The sequence below is a fragment of the Brienomyrus brachyistius genome, chromosome 6 (genome assembly GCF_023856365.1).
Source record: "Brienomyrus brachyistius isolate T26 chromosome 6, BBRACH_0.4, whole genome shotgun sequence".
Lineage (NCBI taxonomy): Eukaryota > Metazoa > Chordata > Actinopteri > Osteoglossiformes > Mormyridae > Brienomyrus > Brienomyrus brachyistius.
This window is the reverse complement of record NC_064538.1, coordinates 19,300,650-19,321,471: the sequence shown is the minus strand read 5'-3', so window position 1 is coordinate 19,321,471 and position 20,822 is coordinate 19,300,650. Positions and strand designations below refer to the sequence as shown.

The 20,822-nt window shown below is 45.0% G+C and overlaps 2 protein-coding genes across 3 annotated transcripts in view; both read right to left on the bottom strand.

Annotated features, from left to right (window-relative positions):
- mmp9 (matrix metallopeptidase 9) overlaps positions 1–20,822 on the bottom strand; it is a 278,561-nt gene that overhangs the window by 245,537 nt on the left and 12,202 nt on the right. The gene's annotated exons all lie outside the window — the stretch shown is intronic.
- On the bottom strand, positions 613–20,073 carry robo4 (roundabout, axon guidance receptor, homolog 4 (Drosophila)). 2 transcript variants are annotated; one of them, XM_049017723.1, is made up of 20 exons: positions 20,044–20,073; positions 18,906–19,375; positions 12,111–12,437; positions 10,881–11,038; positions 10,417–10,537; positions 10,192–10,330; positions 9,981–10,108; positions 9,772–9,887; positions 9,367–9,598; positions 9,041–9,162; positions 8,775–8,946; positions 8,269–8,463; positions 7,933–7,975; positions 7,513–7,628; positions 7,099–7,413; positions 6,895–7,002; positions 6,135–6,258; positions 5,441–5,671; positions 4,190–4,542; positions 613–1,785 (listed from the first exon to the last, which is right to left on the bottom strand). In XM_049017723.1, exons 2-20 carry the CDS (start codon positions 19,102–19,104, stop codon positions 1,526–1,528), a joined length of 3,459 nt encoding a protein of 1,152 aa, XP_048873680.1. In that variant the 5' UTR covers positions 19,105–19,375; positions 20,044–20,073; the 3' UTR covers positions 613–1,525. The 2 variants fall into 2 exon arrangements, with proteins under 2 accessions (XP_048873680.1, XP_048873681.1); XM_049017724.1 differs by lacking the exons at positions 18,906–19,375; positions 20,044–20,073 and adding an exon at positions 15,548–16,179.

The window sequence follows — 20,822 nt, the reverse complement described above, 5'->3', positions numbered from 1 at the left end:
GCCAGAACTGGATCTCACTCTGTCGTCATTCTGAGATTAGTGCTAAGTGAAATCATCAGAGAAACAGCCGGTTGTGGGTTGCGGGGGGGGAGATGAAGTAGGTGCACTGTGCACCGGCTGACTAAATGGGTCAGGGGATTAGCGACAGGCTTCACACACATGATAGTGCCAGGATGAGGACCCTGATTGTGGTGCAGACCCTTTTCTGTGCTGAAATCGGGAGTGCAGCAGGGCCATGGGTACCCTGGCAGGTTCACTGGGCCCAGCACTTTACCTGGGGCTTTGGATACGTAATATTACAAAATGGTATAATATAAGGGGGGACACCTTAATGCCCCTGACCAGCAGCATAACCATAGGGAACATATGTTAATAGGACCTGGGGGGGGGGGCATAGCCTATCATGATATCTGCCCAGTGTGAGATTTGGGGGTTGGGTGGTGATGTAGCGGGGGGAGGGTGGCAGCTGAGATGCGAGACGTGATTTCGGTTTCATTCTTTGACCCGGTGGTCCAGGCTTGTGAGTTTATGGCTATTGACATACCCGGCCTGCCACCCGGCCGGAGGGGGAACATGACATGGGGCTCAGCACCGCCAGGGCACCCGGCATGGTGATGTCACATGGCTCCTTTATTTCCATCGGTAAGGCCACAAGCAGAAAACCATGGTTAGCTCACAGTGTAAGAAACAAAATGCAAAGTGTAAAACTACCATTCTCAAGGTAATATGATAATAATAGAAAAATATCTAACCACGCAATCTCCCGTGAGACAAATATTAGCCCAGTTCTACTGAGACAATCTATTTTATAAAATACAAACCTTTACAAATTCAGCACATCCCTCACTAATTTCTCCATTTATACACGTTTATCTTGCTCACTATAGGATTATAATATTAAAAAAGTTTTTTTAGTTATATATTCGTTTTCCCGTAAACATATGAACAGAAAAGAAAACGGCAATGCTCATCAAATACAGCTACAGAGTAAGATTCCAAAGAGAAACAATGGAGTCCTAAAACACAGACATCAAACAGGAGCAAACATAAACGTGCAATATAAGCTTTGAACAGTAGATCTCCATTCCTCTCAGTATTTTCTGGAAAAAATAAATCATCCGAAGAAAAGAATAATTGAAAACATAATAATACTGCTGAAAAAAGATTTGTACAGCATATTGCAAGTGAGAGGAAATATACAGTTTCTGCTTTGATCATATTCATCTTGTTTAAGAGCAGAAATGGACAGAATCACAGAAAAGAGAAACAGTGATACACACTCTGAAAGAACTTCCAGAGCAATCCATCATGTTCTCTTCTTGTGTTTTTGTGTTCTCAAAAACTTTATTATGATTACTTCTATATGGCCTCCTGTTCAACTCCTCACTAAAAAACAGTAAACCCAGGTCATACGGGGAAGATTTAGCTGACGTAATATTGCCCTGAGGTATTTTGGGAAATGTAGTACATTGACCAGTGCTGGCTTGAAGCAGGCAGATATTCAGCGGATGGTAGCAGAAGCCAATCATCTTCGGGAGTGCATTTTGTTGATGCCCTGTCCATCCGGAAACACCGCCCTCATCCTGTCATCCTGTCGATGACCCAAAGTGTCTGGCATGAAGTTTGGACCTGGACTCACTGGCGCCGCCCTGGAGGCACGAAGATGCGCCTCCATTTCTTCCATCCAGGCTGTGCTCCAGTTCCACACCGGAAGGGGATCAAGATCCCCGAAACACTCCCTCGTAGGGAAGAAGGAGCTCAGGGGAGAGGCAGAGGGCGAGAACTCTGCATTCGCAGAAATACGGGGGGGGAAGACGAGTCATAAAAATGTTTCAACACACAAAGTCTGAATAATGCATGAGTTGATAATTATATTCTCTCTGCTAGTTTGTCTCTTGTCAGCTCGCTTCTGCAACACTAGTTCTGTAATCCTTTAGCCGTTTAAATCTAATTGGCTGAGACAGTTCACGCCCGAATCCTTCAGGAATCTCTAAAAGCCTGCATCTGGGGGTCGTTTTTTGTTCTGTTTTTTTTTTTAGGTCGTTGGATATTTACACTCCCAGTCAAGACAAAAACAACCACAGTGTAATTAACAGCGACTATTTTCGTTTGCCTGATTTCACCGAGCTGCAAGTTGTTTTGCTAGTGAAGGACAAACATGTAAATAGGACAGAACTTTGCCCCGGACAAATAGGGGGGGCCGCGTCAAGCTGGCACTGCGGAGACATGATTGATTAGGAGACGCTATCGGGGACGGAGGCGGCTGGGGCGGATCAATTTGCTGAGAGCCGCTGAGTGATGCCCTACACCACGCCCCCTGTCTGTCAGAGCGACAATGTGCCAGAAGATAGAGTGTGACCTCAATCAGACGTTCCTCCCGTGGATCCCTGTCATGGACCTCACAGATCCCCAGCCGTCCCGCCCCGGTCAAATAGGCCAGACACCCCAGCAGACTCCACTAAAGTGGCCCAAACGACCCACCAGGCCCAGATGGTGTCGGGGCATCGCTGACGGGGAAGACCCCACTCTTTCCTCCCCAACAGAGACCACCAGGTATCCCCGACAGCGACACCGGCAGGGTGTTAAGTTTAGACCCCAGCCGGGGCCATTGCGTTCAGGCCCCATGAGTGTTATGTAGACTCAAACACACAAAAAACACACATTCATACACTGTCTTACATGCAAATGCGATGTTTGAAAAGCATAACTAGGCAATCGTAACTTGTAAAACTAGCCGGACTCAAACACAACCGATGCATGAAAAAGTCGGGCCAAGTAAAACCCGAATATGCTGGGCGAGTTTGGGTCCCCTGGGGGCCCATTGGGCCCCATCAGGCCCCATTGAGCTTAAAGACCTGTAGTTCGGTTACCAAAGACGGCCTGGAGCTGCCCTACATAGGCACAGTCGGATTGGTACGCCAAGGCTGGAGTGAAATGTGATTATTCATGCGTACGTAGGGAGAGGAGAGAATGTGAGAGGACAGAGGGTCCGGCAGCGAGAGCTGGCCCAGAGCAGGGCCAGAGGGCGTCCTCTGGAGTCTACGAAACCCACAAAATATTTGAAGCCGACCCCTTCAGTAGTATCTCAGAAGACAGAATTTTTTTTGAACACTTTTTTAAAAGTTTGGATACGAGCTCCTCTGGGAAGGTGTGAAGCAGAGCAAGAATAAATGCAAGTACGAAAATTCTCACGTCTGTCTGGCGCCTAAGCGCTCAGAGCGTGTCTGTCCACTGTAGCTATGTTCTGTATTTATTTATCAGATTTGAAATGAATATGAAAATCTACTAATAAATAAAACTCACTTCAAAGTTGCTATATCATTAATTTGAAAAGTCATCTGCAAAATAAAGACAAAAAAACAAAAGAAAAACACAAAACAGCTAAAAACTGAATGCTTCATTCATCTTAGGCTGATTGTTACCATCAAATATAGTAAAACAAGCTCGGAAACAATAGATTTTTGTTCTAATCAATGACTGCCACCTAGTGGCCAAAGGGTCACTGTCCAGTAAAAACCCTGTATGTCCACTGTTTGACAATTTTGACTCTCGGTGAAATATTTTCCTCTGTTGACTGATAGCATTTGATATCTAATTCACTAATGACGAGATATTTTATGACGTCATCTGTTTAACAAGTATTTATGTTTGTACTATTTAACATTTGCGTTTATGACGGTAATTCGAATGGATTACTTTACATCTCTAATTTTAATAGCATATCGATGATAGATAGGTAGCTAACTAACCTCATTTGTGAATATGAAGTGATGCTAGCTTGGTTCTTGCTGACACTGTGGCATATTTGCTTTGCTGAGAACAAGTCCATTTAAAACTATTCACTGATGGCTTTGCAAAAATAAACTCCTATTTGTCTCACTGTGCTGTTTTAGGTTTATTATGTTGAGGAACTTTCTGTGAAAATGCATTTTTCAAGCTTCACTGAACAGCGATGATATGCAAAACTGGATTCATGGATTTTGGGTCTGGGCTGTGAATTCCTCCGAGGAAACCTGCTAACGTTTTAGCGTCACTCAGACAGGATTCAGCATGATGATCACAAGGATTACTAAAACTATAACGTTTTATAGATTTTATGGAGTGGTATCATGCGTCGCTGAGGTAAAAAACAACTAGGAAAATAGTAATCTTAACGAATGGGACATTTGTAATTCCAGGCAAACCGTACCTGACAAACTGGTGCCGCCCATGGACTCCGCAGCTGTACCCAGGACTCGGGCGAAGTTGGTGTCAGTCATGAAAGAGCCATCAGAGGAGCTGATGATGCTGGTGCGCGCGCTGGGCATGTTGCTACTGGTAACAGAGCCCCACCCATTCCAGAGTGAGTCTTCCCATTCGCTGCAGCAAGAAGAGGGTGTGCTCCTCAGTGCCACTCGCCTCGCGACGGGATGGTGCAACCTGCCCGTGTCTTCGTGAGGGTCCTCGGCATCCAGGTCGGAGGTCAGGGGCCCGCAGATGTAGCCAAAGGTGGGTGTGGGTGTAAAAGAGCGGGGCAGGGACACGGGGCTCTCTGACAGGATCCTGAAAACAAAGGGGGAAGTGCGTTAACATGATTGTGATGCAACTGCTGCAATTCCATCACACACCATCAGGGGGAGATCAGCAGCACACAGGACATGACTGGCGACCAATGACCAGCCAGTTATTATTAATAGAAGATACTGCCGCCAACTCATTGACCTCTATTGCCTAAGTTTCCTATTTTCCTAGGGGCGGGGCCACAGGGGTCACTGACCCCAGCTGAAAGCTGATTGGCCTCCAGAGTGCCGCCTCCCTTATCACTGATTAAAAACATATCATTGGCTAATGATAAGGCTTGTCCCTCATATGCTGTTCACCCGAAAAAAATCCTCAGACTGGCCCAACTTTTTCCCCTTATTACGGAGTGTATCTCTGCACCCTTGTCTCCTGTGTCTCCTTGTCCGCCACATGATGTACAAAATATTAACAAAGCAAGTTACTTCCCTCATTTCACGTATTTTAAAAGTATACAAGCATATGTTGGGGGTGTGGCCACAGGCAGTCTCTGGTAGGTGAGTCAGGTGACTTTATTTGATTGGTTGCACAAGGCCCCTATTCTTATTAACCATTTTACACTGCATTTTTCTGCATTGCCAGATTACCTGGTTTTGTTCACTGCTGTCATTTTTTTCATTTTTAGTTTAAACAAACACTGGAGACTGTAAAGTCTTAATACAGTGTCTAAATGGCTATACTTCTTCACATTTACAAATTCAGGGACATTCCCATGTACAACATACACAATCCAGCATTAAAACTGCTAGGTAACAATCCATTACAACAAAGGCTGTATAGCTATTAAGCTAAGAATAGAGGGAAAACAAACGATAACAGGCCTGTAACACAAAATCCCGGTGATCGTACTATTGATTAACCTGGCCTGCAAATGCGATCCTACCTGCGCCTCTCTATCTTGGGGCTTAACTCCAGGTACTGCGCCACCTCCTGGGCAGCGAGGGCCATGTCCTGGTTGCCGTCCACGGACATGCAGAAGGAGGCTGTGGACAGACGGCTATAAGGCCGGCAGGAGACCGAGAGGCAGTCGGAGGCAGCGGTAGAGGCAGGAGGCGCGGGGCACATGGAGAGCACCGAGGCACTGTCCGCCGTCAGCTTGGTGGAGCGGCTGGACCTGGAACAAGAATAATGTTCCTGATGGATCAAAACCGGCAAACTAGCACTGCCGTCCAGATCTTATCTCACAGACCCACGAGGCAACCTACGCTTCTCATGTCCGACCACAAGGCTGAGAGACTTCCTCCAGCCAACCCAACTGGCTTCTTTTACCCACAAATCACTGCACCTCCTGCTTCTCTAATGAGCCCTGTGGGTCATTTCTCCAGCACCTCCCGTCTCCATTAATGTAAATCCCTGGGTCTGTGTGGTTTCCTGCCGCCAGGCTTAAATCATGTTGGTGGTTAAAGGCTTACAAGGCTTTTATCTGTTTGGTGGTTATTGAATAAACAAACTGTCCAGTGGATAAGCATCATATAGCCTTCCGGCCTGCTTCAAAAGGCAGCAGTTTGAGCGGTCTAGCAGGAAGCCTGTATGCCTGCATCCTCGATCACCTCAGAGGGAAGAGAAAGCGAGCTCACCCCTCCTCTGAGCTCAGGCTGCGGGTCTCATCCAGTGGGCTCTGGGTCGCTGGTGGCAACATGTCGATCAGATGCACCGATGCAGAGTAATGCAAGAGCCTGGAAGAACCTTCTAATTGGCCACCTGCATAAGCAAGAGAAAGGAGCAAGATGGCATCGGGATGGAGAACAACTGTCCATTATAGCAGCAGTAGGTGTCATAGTTTAGTAACGGATCTTTGATAAAAAATAGTTATGAGGTCAAACTAGTGATGTCGAAATGAAGCTTCGTGAACCATTTTCTGTATCTTTTCACCCCACTAGAGGGTGCTCTTGGTTTGCGTTGGGGCACAAATTGAGCCCTTTTTTGTTTTCATAAAGAGCACCATCTAGTGGTGGCTGAAAATACAGCAAATGTTGTGCACTACTTGAGTAAAATTATTCTGGTGTGATTATATCATTCAAGCATCTTCTGAACCACTCATCTAGTACAAGGCCCATGTGAGCTGGAGCCTGTCCTACAAAACATGGCGAAAGACATGAGGAATCTGGATGGGGTGTCGCTTCTTCATAGAGGGTATACATATGTTATGGGCATTTGACAGTTAGCAGTTCATCTACGAGTATGTTTGAACCTGCAAAAGGCTAAGCCCTCCAATTCTAGCTGTAAGAGTACCGGCAGAACCACCATGCCACTTATAATAGAGTAGCTTTTGGATAAAATTTGGTTCACTTCAACACTTAAAACAATGAGAGACGGCCATGCCATGCGTTAAGTTACCTGGTGTGTGATGGCTACGCCTCTGCAAATGGGCTTTGGGTGAGGTCTGCAGAGCCATCGACTGCTGCCGAATGGGCACCAGGGGGGCGCTGTTGACGGCGTGGAGCTCTGAAAGACAAGCCATGGAGGTCTTAGTCACCTTGCGGGTGGCCGGACCGGTCCCAGACAGATGAGTCGCCTCTCCGTGACAGATCAGGATCCCACCTCGCTTGTGACCCTTCTCCCGGGACTCCTTGAGCACTCCCATTCTGGGTTGGATGGGTAGGGCATGTTTCCATGGCAACGGCTGGCTCTCCTGGGTGATGGGAATTTTAAGCACAGGCTGAGAAAGCCCCGCTGTTTCAGGAGCCTGCAGACCTTTGTGGGCCACTTTGGGACGCTGAGCTGGGCTGTTGAACGTCTTGAGGCCGTTGGAGGTGAGGTCCACGTAGAAGGTTCCATACACCCCGCAGCTGTCGGACACCACGGGGACGGCGGTATCCAGAGGGATCGGGTCTTTCTTCTCAGTCACCGGCAGAGCTGGGATCAGGAGAAATGGAAAAAATTATCAGATACTGATACAAGCACATGTAGGCAAATGAGCACTATGGTAATCAACAGCAACAGACATCGACTCACTGGCTTTCTGGAAGCTTGGACTGTCCTTACTCTGGACCCAGAGGCTCTGGTACTGTTCAGTATTCTGAGGGGATCTCCAGATACCTGGCATCCATGGTGAGTCTGGGGTGGCCATTCTACAGAGCGCCAATCACAGGGCGGAACGTTGAGCCTTAATCTCAACAATAACCAGTTCAGTCCAGCTTTCCTTCCAAACTCGACAACGTGTCACAATAACTTCAACAATCCGGCCATCACCCTTACATGTAAAACATTATTAGCTACGTCACAAACAAACAAAAGCTGTGTAAGTCTTAATTAGCTGTTAGCGGTGAGATGCTTCAATGTTTCAGGGTTCCAGTTTCACTGGAAAGTAGGATTCCAGTATACACTGCATGCAGTATATGTAGACAGCACTGAAATGTCCAATATCTTACAAACCTGTGCTTTATGATGAGGTCCTCAGTAGCCAGTCGGTAAAGTCCTGTCAGTGAAGAGATAAAATAACTGATATCAACAATAAGGAGAACTGAGGGAGGCTATAGCTACGTTTCATCAGCTACTTCCATTATACCCAGCTGCAAACATACAGAATTCCATGTATATTTTATCTTGTAAACATTTTATTGTAAATAAATCTGAATCAGATCTAAATAAGATCTAATAAGGCTTATATTTAAATTAATTAATCTAGTATCTATTTCATTAAGTATAAAGGTACTGTGAAAGATGGCTTTGAAGGTGTGAAATATAAATCAGTGGAGACATAATGATCACCTGCAGATTTGCGGTGTCTGGCTCTCAGGTGGGTGGGCCTTGTGTGCCGTCGGTACAGGCAGACCACCGTAACCATCAGGATGCACCACAAGAGGGCGCCAATACCACCGATGAACACTGGGTCCCGAACCAGTGCCAAGGCCCGTGTCAGGATGTCAGAGTCATTCTGGAAAGGGATCAGGGAGCGCTGGGGCTCTGGAGGAGAGAGGCAGTGTAGGGGTGAGTCGAGTCTGACGCCTAAACGTGTCCCCCACCCACTGCATCCTGCCGTGGGTGATTCTTGGATTTTGTAAGGTGGGATGGCATAAAAGCGGCCATAATTCATACAGAGGGGCCAATCTTATAATTAACCATTAATGTGCTTTGAGTCAGTGAGCGACAGGAAAGGGAACACTTGGGGCACCAATCAGCTTTCACCGGGGGCAGTACCCCATGGCCCCACCCCTGTATATGCCCCCATATCGTAGGATCGCCAAATCCCATGGTGGGTTGCTGATGTCACTGACCTATGGTGAGCTGCTTTGGGTCACTTTGCACTCCTACTCCAGCCCCATTCACGGCAGCCACTCTGACCAAGTATTGCTTCCCCGGCTCAAAGGTCGTAATCTCGAGGCTGTGGGTGGCGCTGTTCACTGTCCAGTTGAGGGATTTCTGACTCTCTGGTTGCACACACCACACCTGGAAAGCAGAAATAATGCCGATTAGTCTGACGGCTACAGTTCACCAACACGGAACATCACTGTGACATCATCAGCGACAGAAAAGCATTTACCTGGTAGCCCTGAATGATCCCATTGTGAGATTCATGTGGAGGCGGATCCCAGCTAACTCGGATGGTATTGTTTCTGTCCAGGGCCATCGTCACAGCGATTCCACCAGGGGGTGAGCTAGGCACTAAAAGAGCATCACACACTCACTGGATGACATACACCCTGTTGGCATCTGAATTAGATCTCCTTGTGTACTTGTTCCTTGAACTTCTCCTCCGCTCAAACCATGCAGTGACTGCTTCAGTCTAGTAACCAACCACACACTAGGCCAAAGAATTCATGAAGATGCTCATGTGTGCTAAACAGTGATGCGTGATGGAGTTCCCACCTAGCTCTGGAACCCGAAGGTGCTTGGTGTTGCTCTCGCGGCCGTACAGGTTGCTGCTGTAGGGCCGCACTTTGAACTCGTACTTGTATCCCCGTTTCAGGGGGCCAACCACGGCTTGTAGGTGAGGTGGGGACACCCTCTTCGCCACCCACTCGGAGCTGGCAGGGAGGAGAGAGCGGAAGAGGACCTCAAAGCCGTCCAGATGATGCGGCTGTGGCCAGGAAGGCTGCAGCTGTGGACTCAAGGAAGAAAGGTAACATGAGATACATACCTATTGAGAATATGTGGTTTTGTCTTCAAAGCCTCTCACGTTGTCCTGTTAGGTGTCACTCGTACAAGATGGACTAAGCTGTAAGGCTGGATCAAAACATTTCCAAGATCTAGAAGCATTGGGACATTTCTCACCCTCCACTGCAGTTGCAGTAGGCTGGAGGCAGGGGGCAGCACACTCACATCCTCAAGGTCCACACGTAGAGCTGACAGCTCCCTGTGCAGGTCCCTCTCCCCAGGACTCACTGCCTCTGTAGGAGGACCACACCATTTTTTAGCTGGGATGCTGCACTAACTGAACCCAACATCGACATAAAGGTGAGGCTTAGCGTCAGCGAACTAACGTTGCACAGTCAGGAAGGCACTGGCGGACGACTCGCCCACATCGTTGATGGCCGTACAGGTGTACTGCCCTGCATCCTGGGCTGTCACGTAGTGGACTTGAAGACTTTGGTCTTGGTTCACTATGTACCTGACAAGACATCGTCATCCAGTTAGTGGTGGGCTGAGCAGGACCATTATAAAAACCTGTACGGTGCAATCATCCAGTCTGACCTCCCACTGGGCAGCGAGCCTTGGTTCCGGTTCCACTTCACTGATGGCATTGGGTCTCCTTGAACCTGGCAGAAGAATTGTGCCACGTCCCCAATATTCACTGTTGTGTCCTCAGGCTTTTGCAAGAATACTGGCTTTGCTGTGGGACATGAGTGATCAGTTTCGCTGGACAGTATTACAACGAGCACTACACTTGGAGTTTGAAAAAAGAGCAGCTTGACTTACCTAAAACCGACAGTCTGGCCCCTCTGCTCTCTCTCACCCCCACACTATTTGATGCCACACAGACATACACTCCAGTGTCATTCTTGTAAGCCGGCGCAATTACTAACTTCCCATTGTATACCTGCGCAAAGGGGGAAAAAATGACAACTTTGGTCCGACAGTGTCCTCTGGTGGACATAGACTGACACAACATCAAATCCATCCGTTATTCTGTTTCAGTCCCCTGCAATCCAAGTCATTTTTCTGATAAATGACAATTTCCTTCTCTTCAGAAAATCAATATAAGGCACAGAAAATGTTTTAACAAATTTTATTACGGGAAAAAACGGTTTCCTTATTTTCTTAGAGATTTTTCTTTCTAAGAAATTCAATACATAGGGAATACAGAAAAAGTCACGCAACATAATAGTCTTTTTTTTATGGTTCTCTTGCTAAGAAGAGGCTGTTTTAATTCGCTTTCTTACTGTGAAACGTTCATCCATGTCGCTAAGTAGGATCCCATCCTTCTTCCAAGTGACGTTGGGCTCTGGGTGCCCAATAGGGGGGGTGCAGTTAAGGACAGCCATGTCTCCCACTGCCACATCCACGTTGCTCGGCTGGATGAGAAACTCATCGCGCAGAGCTGCAACATATAACCATCCGCTGGCTTGTACTCCCAGATTGAAGGGCAACACTATTCATGCTCCTCGCTAACAATATTTCGTTACTCTTGTAATATGGTCCTGCCCGTTACGCCTCTCGTGTTGTGCCGCAGTGGGTCAAAGCTGAGTCCAGTAAACAGAAGATCCTTAGTTTGATTACCAGCAGAGCTCAAATCTTTTATTGTGATATTTCTTCTACTGTATAGTTCCACGAGAGTGAGTAACTCCTTCAGTTTAGGAGGCTATGATACTGTGGACATTCCCATATTGCTGAGTATTGCATTGGTTAATGCCGAATTATTACTCCGTGGTGCCTGGCTGACTTCATGTAAATAGTGTTTGTATAATGATGTCCATTACATTGTGGATATAGTAAAAAACCAAAAGGAAACGTTTATTCTGCTAAAGCACGAAGTTTCCGCCTGAAGCCTTTGTCCTGATGATTAAATACATTTCCTCCTATTTTACACTACAGAGGCATAAACACTGATAGACAGCTGGTCATTCATGCTCTCAAGTTTACATAAAAATCGTAAAGTGAAATAATCAAGTGCAGGGTCTGCTCAACACTTTTTAATCACTTAATCACCTGTGCGTGACTGAAATAAGCAAAATAAACAAAACAGAGGAAAAAGAAAGACAACTAATATAACTATCTGAAATAGTTCCGAAAAAGACTCATTACACAGCGAGGACATGAAAACTTTGATTTGGGGATAAACAGAGCGTGATGTTGGGGGGGGTGTAATTATTGTTTTTTGCCCCTAGGGTGGTGGGGGTGCCTACAAACATTTGACATTTAATCCCGAACTAATCTGCTACACAATCTTCATTCCTTGATTAACTCCTTTGTCTGGGTTCAAGCATTCCAGCTCCGGTTTCAAATATCCTTTCTCGAGCACTGTTACAATCTGATTTTTGTTTCAGCCGAGCGCGATAAGGACACGGTTGTCGCGGCAACAGCCGTCATCTTAAAGCGCCGCCGCCAGCCGGAAGAAGCGCGTGGGCAGCCGCGTGACTGTCTCTAGTTTACAGCGCGAGCCTTCGTCTTACCGGCGATGTGCAACGAGGCGTTGCGACTGACGGCTTTGCCCGCGCTGTTCCGGGCCACACACGTGTAGACGCCCTCCTGGGACTGACCCCGCCTCCCGGGGACCAGGCTGAGGAAGAAGAGGCTGCCCTCCGGCAGAACCACGGGCTGCGATTGGCCGGCCTGCTTGTCCGTCTCCACCGGTAGGCCGTTTCGGTACCACTCGATGGTGGGCTCCGGGAAGCCCTCCGCCCGGCAGGACAGCGTGGCGGGACTGTGAACCTTCACCACCACGTCGGACGGGTGGTGCACGATGCGCGGCGGGGTTTCCCAAGAGCGAGCCTTTAAGCCTGGAACGCAGAAGGTCGCCAGCCGGACAGTTAATAGAGGAACCTCCTGTGATGATGATGATGATTATGGTAGTCATCCTGAACATTAGTAATTTCCTCAGTAAGTAGCGGTAATGATGTGTAATTATCAGCCTAATACACTAAATCATAATTCCCCTGAAGTGAGCAAAAATCAATAGAGCCTTCAATGCTTAAAATGAAGGACAATAGGAATAGCAACAATATAATTTTCTCTGGCAGACTGTCATAGTTTTATCTCCAGTTAATTTCCTGGCCCGAGGGAATAGTAAAAATCCACAGACGAGTGCAGGAGAGCTGATAGCCAAAATTAAACAAACCAAACCTTATGCATTATCTCCATCGATACGTATTTCACCATTCTTCCTTCACTGTTCCATTTTCTAACCAGTTATCCCGGTAAGGGTGGAGTCCATGTTTTCAGGTTTATTTCATAAACAGGATACATAGTCCCCAGTTCCTGACACAATACAAGTTACTTCTGACACCTAGACTCAGTTTCCCATGATGCCATGCGGCACAACAAAGTCACAACATAGTTAGAGCAACCCAATCACCTAGACCAAATAGCAAGGCAGCATAAAAAAGTCACACGTAAAAAATTAAATAAATAGGACTAATATCAGCATACCGGAGTACTCAGCCTGCAGCCTGTTATAAATATAAAAATCATGCCACTGTCACACTCTCAAAAGCAACTGGATGCGTTTATTTTATAGGAAGAAAAACACAGGAAGGCACCATTACACAGGTTAAAAAACAGAGGAGGATGTACAGAAGACCAGAGTATGTTGAAAAAGACACTGGATCACACAAATGTATCTTTAACATACTCTGCAGTGAGGGGCAGGGAGATTTATATATGTCAACCATTTCAAGGTTAATCAGTTGTACCCTTAAGTATCTCCCACGAATTGCCTCATGTAAATATCTGATGCCATAATAGCTGTAGAGTGTGCCAGTCAGGGTGGCATTAAGTAATAATGTAGATAAAATCACACTCCTTTCCTTTAATTGCCTGACATACTGGATTCATAAACACAGCCTGGCAGCTTCCAGAGAGGAAGAATATTGTGGTGGTTATGATGAGGGTGGTGCTGGGTTCTGCCCCACCCCTGTACGAAACAAAGACCTCTTTACCCAAATACATACCAAACATCGAGAGGAAATCCTGTCACCTGGACACAACGTCACAACTAAAATTGGACCCCCTGACAATGTACCTATTGTCCAGAGATATCATAGAATGACAGTGATGTGCTATTTGAGCAGTTACTCACAGCTGACAGGGCTTGACTGGGATTAAAAATTGACCCTGGACTTTAGGAACCCCCGTAATAACTTTTGCCACTGGCCCACAAACCCATTGGTCTGCTGGGAAAATGTCCGGTACGCCAGATGGCCAGTACTGAAAGCCAGTATTTCATTACTGTCCGGTCTAACAGTGCCCCATTATGGGCCTACATGTGGAATCGAAGGTGTTTCTTCATAGATCGATATACCAAGAATTTAGTTTGTCCTCGTTTCCGCTCATTAGTCAGAGAGCTGTCAACCCCTATGCTTGGTACATGGCGTTCTGCAGATTGTTTTGGAGAGAATTCGCTGTATCCGAGTCGGCAAAGGCACGTTTACGATGCAGATGTTTGGAATGTGATAAAGGTCACAATCCTGGCAAAAGTCACACCCTAAAAAAAATAGCGGTCTATTGTCTTTGGAAATAAAATTTCCGGAATATTGAGAACAGAAAGTAGATAACTAATTGTACAGAATAAAAAAAATACCAAAAACAAAACGATTACTTCTAAAATATGAAAGGAACGTGTACAATCGGAGGAAAATAAAAACCTGAATGTGATGAATTGGCGAAATCTCCACGGTCAATAATTTCCTTTGCTTTCCGCTACGGAAACGCTTTTGGCCTACATACAGAGAAATTCTGTGCGGTTTAAAAAGCATCTGCTAGGGTCAGACATGTGATTCTCCTTATAATATGAAACTAAACTTGAAAGTTAAAAAAAGCCATTAAAGAATTCACTCCACATAGCTCTAAACAACGGAGAAAGTTTAAACCCAAAAGTGAAGCATTAAAAATTATGCTGTAGGCCAATATTGGACACTTTTTGTACAATACGAAACATAAACAGACTAATAGTCACACCGGTTAAATCAAAAACAGGATATGGGTCTTGCTGTAAATGATCTCGATGATCATGATTACATGATTATTACTGCGACTGCGGAGCGCTGCAAATGCATTAGCCGAACAATAGCGTATGTGCTGTCAATGGAACAGCCTATCTGTGTTCCGCATTGTAGGCCAGGAAGAGCACTTTCCAGTTATACTTTATAGAAAATGACATGTAACATAACAATAACAGGATGCGAATCAGTTAACGAGCAGTTAGCGGAAAACTTGTCACGGTTCAGACGTTAACAACAGGAATTTCTGCTACTACTAGCCTACTACTACATAAGTAATCATCATTATATTCATCATCACTGTTGCCCCCCCCCCAATAAAAAACTCCCCCCAAATAAATGTGTATTTATTGGCTTAAGTCATTAATGTCTTTTTATACGTAAGTTTGCCCTGCCCCCCTCCCCAGTAAAGCCCCCCCATCTATTCATGTCTAACTACACCCATCTCTAACTAATCGCAAAATTTCAATATTTCAGGGATTCGACAAAATATTCCACGAAAAAAGCGAATAGCATGCCTATTCTATCTCGCGATGTCTTTCTTCCCTAATAATAGACTTATTATCTATATACAACAAATTATACAAGCTAAGGTGGCTGCAGTGTTGTCATTGTAAGTCACAATAAATTACTTAATAACAGTCGATTCGGCATTGCTTTGCAGAAGAATAATTACAAGTTATTGTTTAATGCGATAATAATCCCACTACAGTTGAAATAATAGACTAAAATATTCTACCACGTTGCAATGACGGAATGTCATAGGAAATTGTACGTAGACTTATACAAAGCTGCAGTAAGTTAAATAAATCGACATGTTACAAAAGACATAAGATAATACAAGAACGCAAGTTCTTAAAATAATAAGAAAATATAAATTAAACTATTCTTACCTTGAATAATGATGGAAAATCCATATAATACACAGAGTCTCGGAAGCAATTGTCCCAACATAATTAATTTGCAATTTAAAGTAATAAACGTCGCTTAAGTGATGATTTACTAAACGCCCCGGCCAACCGTCTGTCACGGGCTATTCGTGTGTGGTACCTTCCTGGTGCAATTCTGAATAGCCACCGGCGTTTTCCTCACTCAGCCTGCACATTACAAACTTGTCTCCACATCTTTCAATAAATAACTTCTGCTTCTCCGCCAGTAGGATAACGGACCAGGAATGTGATCGGTCTTCAAATTTTGATCATCCTCCAAATTCAAGAAAACGACATCCAGGTTTGGGACACTCCCACTTTACTGTGACTTGACCTAAGGGACATGCTAGCGCTCCGGGCACACCCCCACCTCCAGAATTACCAATCCTCAAACTAGCAGGACTGTAGGCTATATAACAAACCATTTCCTTATTTCCGATGTCTCCTATATGTCAAACCTATAACATTTTACATCTATAGCATGTGCTTGATTTAAGAACATGATGAAATCTGCCAGCATAATACATTTTAACGCAGATATTATCAGCATCACTTTTTGGTTTAATTTAACCCCAAAAGTGAACAGATATATATATATATATATATATATATATATATATATATATATATATATATATATATATTTTTAAAACAGAGCAATACAATAAATCCGCAAGTGCCAACAAAGTACTACCAAAGTATTTCGATAACGAACAAGTATAGCTCGCCTGAAAACGATTCTGCCGCCACTTTCCCCATTTTAAGAAGTGAATAAACAAAGTAACGTGCGGCCTTAAATGCATTTCCGAATGTTTGGTCGTGACAAGCGACTACGGCTCGTGGAAATAGTAGCTTTTGTTATTCGTAAAACAATTGGTGGAAATACCATGATCCTCTCCTGGAGGCGACTGGGACTTTAAGGTCGTGTGAAACATTTGCTGCGATATGACGCTGAAGAAGCAGTCCAGAATTTGAGATGGGAGTACAGCATTTATGATAGATAGATAGATAGATAGATAGATAGATAGATAGATAGATAGATAGATAGATAGATAGATAGATAGATAGATAGATAGATAGATACTAGGAAAAGTTTAAAATTGAGAAGTAAAGGAAATCAAATGTTAGAAAGTTTTCACAGTAGGACTACATTTGATGACTTCAATTTAAACAGATATTAGTGTTACTGCTGCAAGGCCAAGATCTGTGAGTCAGAGCTTTCAGCTTCTGCTGCTTTTGCAGAGTGATACATTACAGAGTTAAAACCTAGAGTGAAATTAGAGTGTAACTGTCTGGGCTATTGGTTGCTTATCCCAATTACCCTAGTGCCTGTGTGCACAGAAAACACAGAGCTGTGACAAACCCACCGGCCAGTTCATTCACCCTAAAAAGACACATAAATAAACTGTTGTTTAGTGAACTGGGCATTGTGTTCGCAAAAAGGGCCAGTCCCTGTGACGGATGCCAATATTGATCCAACAACTTAGGCTGGATGGCTGCAACACTGGGCAGCTTTCAGTGACTAACAAAAGGCACAGAGATGGTGAGAGACAGGTCCCTCTAAACATAGGCCATGACGATCAGTACGTATTTGGATTGGGCTCGGAGGGGGGGGGGCTGTCACTACACTTTACAATAACCCTCTTTCGAGTCTCAGGGTAAGAGTTTCAAGAACTTCATATCAGGGGTGACCGGGAAGATGTGCATTTAAAATGTGTAACAAATGCAATTAATAAGGGACTGTTTTAATCCCTTGAGTCTTTTAGGGGCTACATAAGCAAAATAGGTTTACAGAGAGGGAATATAAACTCAAGGGACAGTGTTTAAAGTACATAAGGATGAACCTATTCATCCCAATGGGACATAAACTGGAGAAACATTTTTAATTTTTAGAGACTGCAGCCCTTAAGTTTGGTCCACTTTTCCTCCAGTTACTTATTTAATCATCCAATATATGATGTTTCCCATTCTTTGATTGTTTACAAACATTACCACAAATATTTGTGTAATAATTTTTAAAGAGTAATGCCAAAAATGCTAAGTGTTTCCACAATTTTGGCCACAAGTGTGTGTCTTTCAAACAAAATTATTCTTCATTCAAATTACTCTGACGAACATTGATTGAAAGTATGAGATGCCGCATGGATAAACAGAAACAATCACTTTAGTGTTAAGTCTCATTAATGCACCAGCCCATCTGTCCAGACCGAGTTCTAACTCATTCCTTGCCCACTGACTCTCGCACTTTTGTCCCTAGAGACTGGGGACTTCAAAGGTATAAGTTTAGGGTTCAGATCGAGAGTTTAAGGTCAGAGGGCACTCGCTCCTGGCCTCAGTCAATTCACAGGCCTTCAATTGTTCAGCAACACTGTTAAACTCATATTTCAAACTCCGAGATTAGTTTAAAACCTCAGATAAGCACATAGCAATGCACAATAAGCGACTAAAGAGGGAGATCATTACCCTTATCCATTATCAACTACAAACAACAAAAATATAATCATTCTTTAAACAGGAAATTGTTGCATTTCGTCCCATAACAAGTCCTGTAACAGTTACCTATTTCTTATTAAAATTCATGCTTGCAAATAAGTGCTTTATAATCTGGCTTAATTAACTTTAATATATTTTAAATTGTACAGTCAATAGAAATTTAAAAGGAGAATCAATAAGGTTCAATTCATTAATGATGAGTCAATTAATAATTGAATCAATTAATGATGGCACAACTGTAGAAAAAATGCAATCAGTTTTATTTGTCATCTCAGACATGAAGGAATATCATTCAAGGACATTTCAAAGACTGGAAGATTGACTGCCAGAAATCTGATGTAGAAATTTGCCTCCGTTATAAATTAATTTTGCCATTTCAAATTCTGTTTTTCATACATTTGTACAGGTAGACAATTCATTTAAAGTCAACTACAAAAACCACAAGTGAACAAGAAATAAGTGTTAAGTAAACCTATACAAATATTTTTTAAAACAATTAGTTTTAAAAAAAAAACACATGGAGCATTTGCGAAACATTTTATGTATAAAATTTCTTACTTTTTTCACTTTTAAAAAATACCTTTTAACAATGATTTGCCCGCTGACGTTAAGGTTTCTCTTCCGCTAATCTGCAGACCTTCGAGTGGTACCAAGATGTCTCTTAGGGCACCCCATAATATCCTCCAGTGGAAGATGCCCTAATCCTGAGTCATGTGTGCCCTGCACCCTACAACCCCAAACTGGAAATCTGCACAGGTCTGGGATCAGAAGAGACCGTTTCATCTCCAGATGAGGTCTTCAATGGGAGGCATAGAGATGGTGAACTCACCCTTCCTCCCGTGGGGCCTGGGTCTCTGGGGATGATGATGATGGTGATTAGCGTGAGCACCTCCCTGTAGCCCCGCTGACTTCCCCAGCGAGGCCCGTGGACGATCAGGTGGGCAGGTACACCGGCACCGGCACCGGGGCGAGCGCTGCGCCCAGGTGACCGCCCAGCACAGCCACAGCAGCCAGACAGTGAGCCGCATGGTGGGCGCTGTTCCGGAAGCTTCCACTGAGCTTCAGTGGCACGCCAGACAACCCATGCCCACCGAGTGAGCTGAGCTGAGCTCTGCTGCTCTCTCACCCACAACTCCTGGACCTCCCTGCGCTAAATTATTTGTAGATTGTTATAAAGAATGTTTTTTTTTTATTCTTCTGCTCCCTTTTGTGTTTTTCCTTCCCTCCCTCTTTCTCTTCACGCTTCCTCCACCTCTTGCTCTCTCTCTCTCCCACCTCTTTTCTCTCGCTCTCCTTTTTCTGTTGCGAAAAGAAGTTGGGGGGGGGGGGGGGGAACAATGATTGAAAAACAAGTTTCAGGCACCATGCTGTGCGCAGAGCAGGGGGACGGCGACCGAGGGGGTCCCATCCCCTACAACAACATCTGTGTCATTCATTCTGCACGGACCAGGGGGAGAAAACGAGGCCAGCAAGGGGTAAAAAAGAGAGGCCCGATTCTCTGGGGGGGGGGGGGGGGGGGGTTCAGTGCCCATTAATCAGCTGTCTGCCAGCCTACTGATCAGATCTTTAGTGATGACAGCTTACCCTTGCGTGAAACATTGCACATTAAATTTGGACATAACCTGAAGCTAGTGAGCTTTATTAGAGTCTCATTTGCCGAAAAGAGCCATGGTAGAAGTTCATCCAATGTGACATACATTTCTTGTTTGAGAAAGCAGGGTCAAGCTGTCTCAAGAGCAATTGAGGGTTAAGGGCGTTGTTCAGGGGTGCAACAGTGATGTCATTCTTTTAGCCTTGGGATTTGAACCAACAACCTTCTGTTCACAGGCGCAAAGCCCTAACCCTCAGAGTCAGACACCACCCCAGTGCGAGGCACTTTCTCTCTTTCTTCCATGTACTCTCATACATTTCAACATCTCTCTCTCTTTCTCTCTCTGACAGACATTAACACCTCAGAGAATACATACCATGAAATAAAACCGACCAAGCCCTGCTGTCATTCTCCATTCCTCTCCTGGGGGTGGTCCTCTCCTCTGTCCCAGAATAAGAAAAACAATCATACTTGTATCAAGAGGCAAAGGTGTTGATGTCTCGCAAAACAGGATTATTACAGCGAGCAATGTGTGTGTGTGTCTGGGGGGTGAGCAGCTCTTCCCTTTGTCAGAGCGGAGACAATTCATTTGAGATGGTGACAATTACAATTATTAGGACCCGTGGCGAAATACATCATCCCTTGTTGAACATGAAGCGAATGGAGGAAAACCCCCCCCCCTGCATCTTTTACACCCCTGCATCTCACCCCCCTGCACCCTCCTACTTTTTGCTGCTGGGCTGCCTACATTATGGGCCTCATGCATCATGTTGGCTAGGCAAACAAAAGTTAGAAAGCAGCCTGTCTTGTACTTGATGTCCCTGACGGCTCCCTCCTCAGTCGCCCCGGCCGGAAACGCACTGAAGCTCCGCAGACCCACGCTGGGCCACGACAGGCGTTACATCGCTGCCGCCGGCAGGCTAATTTTCGGCCTTGCCCTACTCTGAGGAGGGTCACTAGAGATCATGGGCTGGCGAGGGCAGAACGGCAGAGGACTCCGGGCGGAGCGGGACGGGTGGGCTGCTGCTTACTCCCCAGTTGCTGGTGCCATCTCTAAATCCCGTCACCCAGGAAAACTGGTCTGTGGACCGGATCTGTGTGGGTATACTGTACACCACTAATTTACATTTTTAACTATATTTTTACATTTTATTC